At 36.7% G+C, this 10,738-nt stretch overlaps 1 protein-coding gene across 1 annotated transcript in view; it reads right to left on the reverse strand.

Annotated features, from left to right (window-relative positions):
* Positions 1-8,165: 8,165 nt before the first annotated feature.
* LOC107684280 (dickkopf-related protein 2-like) overlaps positions 8,166-10,738 on the reverse strand; it is a 12,799-nt gene continuing 10,226 nt past the window's right edge. Inside the window, exon 4 of the mRNA XM_016480515.1 lies at positions 8,166-9,674. Within this exon, the coding sequence (XP_016336001.1) occupies positions 9,424-9,674 (251 nt within the window). The 3' untranslated portion in view covers positions 8,166-9,423. The remainder of the gene's footprint in view (positions 9,675-10,738) is intronic.

The raw sequence follows: 10,738 nt of genomic DNA on the forward strand, positions 1-10,738 counted from the left end.
CTGCTCATAGATCTTACACTCTCAGAGCATGATCTGTGAGATCCTGGTGTACATAAACACCCCTCAACTGTTGCTTCTCCTGGGCTGTTGATCAAGGCTTTTAACAACGGCAACCACAAGGAGGACAGAATAAGATGGATGCCCACTCCCGAGGACCTCAAATGTTTTGCAAACTTAGACAGACACACTTGACCCCAAATGTGCTACAGAAAAAAAACAAACAGGAAACAGATTCTCATCTCACCCCAATAACTGTCATGAAGCATGTAGCAGAGCTCCAGCTCATGATATATATATAGGCTGCATCCGAAATGGCCCACCACTGCACGGACACTGAGTGCGCACTGATGCGGATGATATCTTGTGGTGAGATGTGGGAATTTGTTTGGTGCAACACTAATGGTGAATGGGTATTCTCTAGCTGCTAGTGTGTACAATGGTTGCACACATTATTGAGGTGCACTATGAGATTGAATGCGTGCACTTGATAATGGTTTTGGACACCAATAGGGCTGTCCCTTGAAATATAATAACTGTAAGGGTATATGGGGCAATTTCGAACACGCCATGATGTACTGTGTCAGCAACCTTAAAGGTCCCCTGAAATGCTTAGAAACACGCAGTGTTACTCTTCTTCTTCTTCTTCTCTCGAGTTTTTTGGCGGATTGGCAAACCAACGTTAAAGGTGCATGTCTGCCACCTACTGGTCGCAGTGTTACTCTATGTGTTGACGTCATTTTACCTGAAACAGGAAGACAGGGTGGGACATATCAAGCAGCCCCGCCCCTTTTTAAAATAGCATAGCGTTCGTTTATATCACAGCTTGGGCTAGAGCCGTTCAGAGCCGTTGACACCCAAAAAACTTTAATTTTGATTTCATGGGGACTTTAAGCACCATGATAGATGGGCATAAAACAAAAAAAGGGTTTATGTCTAACGTCACCTGACCAAACCCGGAAAACAGGTCATCGAACTCAAGACTTCCGCTGTGTGAACGGACCCGTACTCGACAGCAGTCTGTCACGCCACGCCACTCCACGCTGCACTGGCGTGTGTTAATGTGTGGTTTCAGTAACTCACAGATATGGAGATGAGCTGTGGGCCATCTGAATGTTTTCGGCTTCCACGGAGCTGCTCCCGCCAAGTGTTCTGCGCATGTCACGCTCCGCTTTGCACGCAGCCCTCAGGTTGAACTCGCGCAAATTTTCGAATACTATTTAGGACGGAAAGTATGCGAATTGGGAAGCAGCAGCACTGGTTTATGGTAACACTATGGTCACAGGTAGCTAGCTCGAGAACAAATAAGCTATAAAATGTGGTTGTCAATTTCAAACACTGATTGTGTGGGAATCAATTCCCAGGGAATAAAATCAAGTCCCATCCTATACTTTTTCTGTCAAATATCCTGTTGGGAATATTATATTACAAAAGAGCAGCAAATGTTTCATTTAAACTGTATTAGGCCATAAATAAATATATTGTAAACAAATGCTGTAGGACAGGGCAAATGATTTGTGTTTTACATAATTGTTAGCCTAATTGACCTGTGGTGGTAAAAATGAGTTGCAATGAGCAAATGTTCATTTTTCACTTATCATTATTATATATATTTTTTTTTTTTTGGCCTGTAGCTCAAAATCAGCTCTTGCGCATTCCGACTCATTTTGCCAGCACGGGTCACATATTTCTGCTCTTTTGACTTTTGTATTATGATGTGGTTTTGTAGAACTATTTTTGTGCAATTTTGCATTCACTTTGCTTCATGTGTCTATTCAAACTGTCAAAAGAAGCTGACTCCCTTTCTGAGTTTAGTCAATCCCATAACAGAGCTGACAGAATGCACACTTAGATCCAAAATTAGTCTGAACTACAGTATGACAGGGTGGAAAATCCAAACTTGGAAAATTCAGTTTTTAAGTGAATTTGAAGTGCGAGTGCTTATGGACCAAGAATTTAAAGGAATATTCTGGGTTATTTTCAATGTAATGTCTATGGACAGCATCTGTGGCATATTGTCAATTAAAATAGAGAAAAATTCATAACGTAGTTTAAATAAATTGGAGTTTTATGGCTTTTAGCCAATGTCTAAAAGCTTTGGGCACACCAAGCAATTTAATGAGGTATTTACGAAATACACACTGGCTTTAGCTTATCTCAGGTTTCTCTTGAGTATATGATTGTGATTAAATAACAGAGATTGTGTAATCTCTAAAAAAATGTTGGCCTATTAGAATAGGCTTACATAGTGAAATTCATCAAAGCAATGTACTTAGAACAAATAATGTTCATCCTAAAGTACATAAGACCACCAAAGTCAGTTGTTCATTCGAAATGACGGAAAGAAAAAAAGCAAATGCACTGCAAACTGATGGAGCCACATTCAATAAATAAAGAAATATTGAATAAATAAATAATGGACAATACAAGTCTGAGCTTGGAGTGCATTCTGACCTGCTGAGCAAACCTGGAATGTTAAAAACAAATGAAACAAATAAACCAATTTCTGTGATGCACATGACGTTATTCTGCTGTTTACGATCTGTCAGATTCAATCAGCTTTGTTTGGACATGTCAGAGACACATATGTGGTGATGTCTTTTCACGTTGATGCCCCATAAACATAAACTGAGATAATATCAGTCGGATAGACCACTTTCTTGCTGTGGTCTCTCTGATGATGACAGATCCCCCAGTTGTAACATTTTGTCTTCTAATTAATAAAATACACAAGTGGGTCATGATAGGTACACAACTTTCTGTAAGGCACTAATACTGATTAACTTCAAAAATCTATAAACAAACAATATTATACTGAACAGTTCATTTAAGTGTTTTAAAACTAAAACCTTACTACTATATCAATATTTTGAGCCCTAATTACTCAACAGCAATTCAAGTGTTCAGTATAAATAAAATTAAATCAAATCCCAGGGAAATCATGAACTGTTAAAATGTCTTTTTTTGAATACATTGTGAATAAAAGTGTCTGCCCAATGCATACATTTGTTGTTTTGTTTGTTTATTTATTTATAAATGCAAAAAAAGAGTGTTTCGAGTGGTGTTTCGCTGGAATAGACAATGCAAGACTGAGCAAATATGCATGCAGTGACCCAATGACCAAACTTGAAGCATCCAATTCAAAGTAAATATATTTCTGTGATGCACATGACATTCTTTAGCTGTTTACAACATGATCTGTCAGAATGAATCAGTTGTGTTTAGACATATCAAAGCCACATATGCAATGTTTCCTTTCATTGTGATCTTGTGCAAACGTAAATTGAGATAGCATCGCTGACATCAAATCATATTAAGATAATATCATTCAATCTTGTTTGTTGTGATTGCTTTAAAAGCATGCAGTCAGAGCTTTGAATATTCACTTTGTGAGAAATGTGCTGGTTTGGATACAGCAAAATTGTTGATTTGGTTAATCCAATAATGACAGATTGTCTCTTAATTCCTCCCAATTTTTGTCTTATAATTAAAAAAACACACAGCTGGCCCATGGTTATGACAGGTACATGACTAATTGGAATTCCTGTCTGGCAGTTTCTGCTCAGTGTGGAGTAATGAGGAGCGATCCAGCTCCAGAAATAAGGGACTGGTATATTGCAGCCAGTGTGTTTGGATAAACTCTAAGACAATTATGACCCGATTCTTGGCCTTGGTGTGTGTGGTAGGTTTGGCCTGATTGAAATGATTTAAAAATCTTTTAGAAAAATGGCTTATGTCAAGAGTAGAAAGAGAAAAGTGTAATGGAAACTTTGAGTCTTAGATGAAACTCAGGCAAATAGAATTCCAGTTTTAACAAGGTCATTGTGAATTTCACCTGTGACAAATCAGTCTATCTATCTATCTATCTCTCTCTCTCTCTCTCTTATATAAAATTATATATATACACAGTGTATGTATATATATATATATATATATATATATTATTCAAAATATACAATAATGGCCATAAATATATTGCTTAGATGTTAAAATATAGTTTGTCTTTACCATTTTTACCACAAAGATTGGAAAATATATTTTTTCTTACTGCACTATTATAAGTACATTTTGTCACATTTCACTATTTGAAGGTTTAAACAGATATGTTTTGTTTAGCTGTGCTGTTTACAAGATATATTTAGCATATATTTCAATTATATTTTGGCCATAAAAATATTTCACAAGCATAATTTCTTCGTCAAAGTCACTTAAAATGCATCTTGAATATATCACACTTTTTAGAAAGCTAAAACAAATACGGCTCATTGTGAGGAATTTTCCGCATTGATTTTTCACAGGTGTTTTACCTACATTTTGATTTATGCATTGCATTGTGTTGTGTTTGAGGATTGGAAGAAATGTGCAGAAACTTTTCTGCCAGGTCATTATTCATTTTTCTTAGTTTTTTCTTACTGCGTAACTTCTAGCCACAGATGTTAGTCGACTCAGTGTAAAAAATAAAAATCCAATACTTTAGAGTTTATGGAGATGAAAAAAAATGTAATATGTCTGAAATATGCTCCAACACACTGCGCTGCAACTTTCATAAATACAATATTTGTTCAAACCCAGCTTGCAAAATTCCCCAAAGGGCCAAAAAGGATTTTCTTTTAATATATCTGAGAAAAAAAAGTCAAAAGGCACAGCTGACACACAAAAAAGTGAGTTTTCCCAGTGCTAGGTGGGGTCTCATTTGTCACCCCTGTGTCTGTGTGGCCTTGACTTTCATTCTTCCACATCTGATGTCCAGGAAAGTGTGCCACATGCTACCTCGGGCACACCACCAGGGCCCTCCATCCATCAACACGACACCAAAGCCTGCTGGCACATGCACAGTCACACGGAGGGCCAACGCTAACAACTGTGTTGAATTACGATGACACATTTGTCTCAGAGGAGAGAGCCGCTTTGGGCCACAGACATCACTTTGAACCAATTAGCAGATTACGGTTGCTGCTCTGTGCTGGTGGGTGGCCGACTGTTACTAACTTCTTATTCTCTTCAGCTTTGGTGTTCAGAAAAGAGCTTCGGTCAGCGTCATATTTCAACTGGGATTTGAGGTTCAATGACCATCAAGGGATTTTTCAGAGAATTTCTGCCTTGCTTGTCATTTTGTGAATCTGAACTGATAGATTTCTGCAGCAAAGAACAATGCTTACCTTGGTCCCAAAAGCCAACCCAATGCTAAAGACACATGTCATTATTAAGAATGAAAAACACATGTGAAACATAATATAAACGCCTGGACAGCATGGTTGACCATGAGCTGAAAAGCTTGTATTTCATAATTATTACAGGTTGTGCCTGTAGACGGTCCAGAAAAATTTAGAAAATGATTTATTATAGGCTGCAACATCAGGCGCTAGTTCCTTTAACAGTCCGTAACAAATAAACCGCTCAGAATGATTTTCACTAGACCTAGATCACTATGACCAATTGTTTTTTATGACAATTTGCTGATCTCTCAAGGTGTTTTTAAAGGGGTCATAGGATGCCCATTTTCGACAAGTTGATATGATTCTTTAGGGTCTTAATGAAAAGTCTGTAACATAGTTTGGTTAAAATTTCTCAATGGTAGTGTAAAAAAACACCTTTTTTACCCTGTCAAAAACAGCTCTTTTCAGATCAAGCCGTTTTGTAGCATTTTCTTTTAAATGTTAATGAGCTCTGCTGACCCCGCCCCTCTCTTCCGAGCTGCTCTCAGAGAGACTGTTTACTTTAGCCGCATTCATCGTGAAACTTGCTAATTAGCACATTATTAGGAAAGGCGATTTGCAAAGATTCGTTAAAAACCTTACACTCACTTCTTCTGTAGATGAGGCTGGATCATGAATGATTCGCGCGAACATAGACGCATTTATGTAGATCGGGGGCGCATTCCCTTCAGAAACAAACATAATCCACTGCGTCTTCAGCGGCTCAGATGTCGGGAGTAAATGACGACTGCTATGTTCATTATTACATCCAACAACAGAACACCTCAATCGCTTAGGAGTCATTCTTGTCTACATCTGCTCCAGCGATGAAACAATGGCGGACTGATGACAGCTCACTCAGGGCGGGTCTAAGGTAAGACACCAGTCCAGGCTGTGCTAAAACGCTACTGTCAATCAAACTATCATGGGAGGGGCCTGTCTGTGTGACGTCACACAGACAGGCATCTGAGATAGCCTCGATTTGAGAAAGGGGTAAAGATTTTAGTAGATTAACAAAAAACCACTGGGTGGATTTTAATCATTATAGGGTGGTTGTGTACACACACTGCCAACACACATTTCAGTTCAAACAACTTGTAAAAGTGCAAGTAGCATTATATAACCCCTTTAAGGAATGAATGTGGAAAGTCCCTGCGATTTCAACACTGAAAGCAATCAAATCGTTGAGCTGATGAAAGAAGTAAAGCTCAATGTTTGTAGAGCTGCCACATGCAAATCTGTTAGCAGTCTAAAGACTAGCATTTCTTCCAGTTTTCCTTTTTATCATATTCAAATCCTTTTTGTCCATAAAAACACAATTTCACTATAATTTAAAAGAAATTCCTGGCCCTTTGAATTTAACAAATGACATGGTTGCACACGCATGCTTTCTGAAGGGAAGAAAGCTGTTACTGAACATTTTGGGGGGAAAAAATTGCAAAAGAGTAGGAATTTTGACCAAAATATATGATTGAATGAAATATTCCCATTTAAACCTTTGATTTGGTGAAATTAACCTTTATACATATACAATAGCATGATTCATGCCATGCCGTTTACTTTATGAAGACTGTGATTTACAGTTCGTGTTGGGAGTAACGAATTACAAGTAGTGCAAGTTACGTAATCAGATTATTTCTTTCAAGTAACTAGTAAAGTAATGCATTACATTTTAATTTACAACTAAATATCTGATTTACCTTTTCAAATAAGTAATACAAGTTACTCTGTTTTCCCATTTATTCACTGACACCTCTTTTGTTCCCGTGTTGAAAGAAATCGGGAGTAAGTGCAGTTGCAGAGGAACTTCATTCAGGCTGAGGCTTATTAAATTCACATTGGGTGTGAGAGGGCCCTTACAGCTGCCAAAAAAATGTGACCCTGGAGCACAAAACCAGTCTTAAGTCGCTGGGGTATATTTGTAGCAATAGCTAAAAATACATTGTATGGGTCAAAATTATCGATTTTTCTTTTATGCCAAAAATCATTAGGATATTAATTAAAGATCATGTTCCATGAAAATATTTTGTAAATTTCTTACCATAAATATATCAAAACTTAATTTTTGATTGGTAATATGCATTGCTAAGAGCTTCATTTGGACAACTTTAAAGGTGATTTTCTCAATATTTTGATTTTTTTGCACCCTCAGATTCCAGATTTTCAAATAGTTGTATCTCGGCCAAATATTGTCCTATCATAACAAACCACACATCAATGGATGTATAAATCTCAATTTCCAAAAACTGACCCTTATGACTGGTTTTGAGGTCCAGGGTCACATATAGCTTTTGGGAGGTTTGTTATTAAAAAACAAGCCTAAAAGTACAAAAAGTAATGCAAAAGTAACGTAATGCATTACTTTCCATAAAAGTAACTTAGTAACACATTTGGAGTAGCGCAATATTGTAATGCATTACTTTTAAAAGTAACTTTCCCCTACACTGGATCTGATGATGTAAGAATAATAAATAAACCAAACAAATACTCATTTTTAGTAAGTTTTTCTTTGCTCCCAAAAGTCAACATCATATTAAAGTTGGAGATTACATTAAGCTGTTTCCGTGGTCCAAGAAGATTTTATGGGCCGCTCTAGCTTTGTTAGGGCTTTGTCATGTTAACGGCCTTAGACATTTTATATTCTTCCGTCTACTCGTAACCTGTCTGCCAGAAACACAAAGGCCCAGTTTCCGTGTGTTATTGATATGTTAGACTTACGGCCATTAAGCTATCGTGAAACGGCCATTGAGAAGAAAGGGAAAATGCATGTTAGTTGCTTATGCTCAGTGTATTATCTCATAAATGTCATCACAGATAGAATCACAGAAATACAGAACATATAAAAGCACCGCGACTCATTCACTGAATGCTGACGGCTTCATAAACGTTTTTTTAGATGGTAAAACACTGAAGCTGTTCGATTCAGAGCTGAAAATATGAGAGCAGCCAAATGCTTGTAATACAAAATACATTCTTTAATCTGTTTAAATCACTGTAAATACACAACGAGACATAACAGCACTGTTACAACAGGAACAAAGTAAGGACTAACCCAGGAAATCAGACATTAAACAAATACACAGCATGAGCTCTGCAAAGAAGAAATGTGTTTTGCAAATAATTTAATAGAAAGAGTTCTGCGTCGGGATTTTCATATCAGCGGTGTAAAAACAGAGCTTGAGGAAAATGGAACCACACCATGCTATGACACACAATAAGCTGAAAGTAAAATAAAAAAAAGTGTTTAACGTCTTTATGCTACTTTATTCATGTCCCCATCTGTTCCTTTTTACCAATATATACATGATATACAACTGCTTCTTAAATACATTTGGAAAATTTAGCATTTTATTTACAATATAAGAGCTTATTGGTTTATTATTATTATTATTCTAGCTAAAAGATGATGTGGAATTTTACATAAAAGCACAGCCTATGATTCATAATGTTATAAAGCATCTGCACATTCACTGAACAGCACTGTAAACAACTTCCCTTGATAGTCAGAACCAATTTAGCATTTCTGACATAATAAAAATGTTATCTATTGAATAAATCTGAACTAACGATCATATTTCTCAGACAAATGCATTACTAGTGAGGCTACCTTGAAAACATACACCTGTTCTTCTGTTTTGGTGTTATGTACACATAGGATCTTTTTTGTTTTTTTAATACAAGCAAACTCAAAGTGCACTTTCAGAAGAGCAGTCTGAAATTTAGAAGAACAAAAAAAAGTAAACGAAAAATTAAAATTGCTGCTTTCCACAATTTTTAATGAACGAGACCCAAAGTCGATGATAATGTAACCAAAAAAAAAACGAGTTAATATTTTAGTGGTTATGCAGTGAAAAACTCATATGTGCATGAAATATATAGTGAAAAATAGAAACCAAATCAGAGCATTCAGCATCACAAGATACTAAACTGACAGCACGGACATACTGAAATAATGGCAGTGCTTGCATCAAACGCGAAATATGGCTTGTAGATCAAAAAAACTTGAAACGAGGCCCAGAGTGCTTCCTTAACAGCTACAGCTGAGCATCCCACCATATCGGTTCATTCCTATCCCAAACCCACCCTGTTCTGGCACACATTCATCTGTATCTCACCCTTTCTCTCTTTATCACAGCTGAGTAAGTCCTGGAGAAAGGAGTCGTTGCCCACTCCTCCCCCGGCGGGACGCAGGGGCCCCAAGGTGCGGCTTGTTTTGCAGGGGCGTCCCGTCTCAGATCCCCTGGCACACGTGCAGCCTGGACCTGGAGAAGGAGGTGGCATCTTTCCATACCTTGCAGGCAAGTCCTTTGGCACAGTCACAGCGCTGAAAGATCTCCAGGCTGTGGGAGCCTTTCTTGCGCTGCTTGGTGCAGACTTCGCCCTGCCGCAGTACAGGCTTGCAGATTTTCGTCCAGAAGTGGCGAGCGCAGCAGTAGCCCTCCGAGCAATCGGACGATCGCAGGCAAGGGTCGCCCTCGTGACCTGCGGGTGAAAGAAGCACATTTCTGTTACTCAAACACTAATGACGACAAGGTCATGGCTTTGATTCGCTGGAAATGCATGCAGTGTAAATCACTTCAGATAAATAGGTCTGGCGAATGCATGAATTCATAGAATAAATAGAACTTAAGGTTGGTTACTTTATAAACCAATATTTTCTGGTTAAATGTTCCCTATATTCCATATACAGTTGCTCTGGGAAGATTTTATTATTTTTTTTATATTATTTTATATATCAAAAGATGATTTTGCTGAAAAAAATATAATTATTTTGCATTTTTGAAATACTTTCTTCATCATTTTCTCATTTACATGAAATGTAATTGCTTTTTTTTAGGAGCCCTGAAAATAAGAAAAACTCATTATTGATTTAATCTCATAGTTTTCCAATGGAATACAAAATGAGAATTTTTTTAACAATTATGCAGCTGAGTTGCATGAAAATTTAATTTTTGGGTGAGCTACGGCAGGGTTGACTGTGAGTTGATTAAATAAATAATTATTTAAAATAATAAAAATATACAATTAAAATGAATAGTTTTAAAATAAAAACAAATTATAATAAAACACTGAATTTAAAAAAAACTGCATGTCATATAACCATTATACAACATTACTAAATGATGAAATATCAGGGGATACTTTGATTAAATATTTTAGGTCAAAGGGGTTTGCCTGACAGTTTTTTTGAATTCCTGCTTTATTAAAAAAAAGGAAAGAAAAGAAAATATCAGAAAATAGGACATAATGACAAAAAATATTTCTAAAAATACATTTTTTTAAATTCTGCAAACTCATCTTTAGTGTTTTATGAGTTCATAGCAACTGTATATGGAATATAGGGAAAAAAACATTCAGCCAGGAAGTATTTGCTTTTAAAGTAACTTGCCTGTTTGAGGTTATTTGACCTTTCCTTATCCCTAAAAATGCTAGAGTTTGTTACAATCAAGTTGGCATGAATTTTAAATTCACTCTCCTCCATTCCCCCATTCATATATACAGGTATATATATTTTTTTTTTTTTTTTTTTTTTTTCCCTCCTAATC

The sequence above is a fragment of the Sinocyclocheilus anshuiensis genome, unplaced genomic scaffold, assembly GCF_001515605.1.
Source record: "Sinocyclocheilus anshuiensis isolate Anshui unplaced genomic scaffold, SAMN03320099.WGS_v1.1 scaffold1371, whole genome shotgun sequence".
NCBI lineage: Eukaryota > Metazoa > Chordata > Actinopteri > Cypriniformes > Cyprinidae > Sinocyclocheilus > Sinocyclocheilus anshuiensis.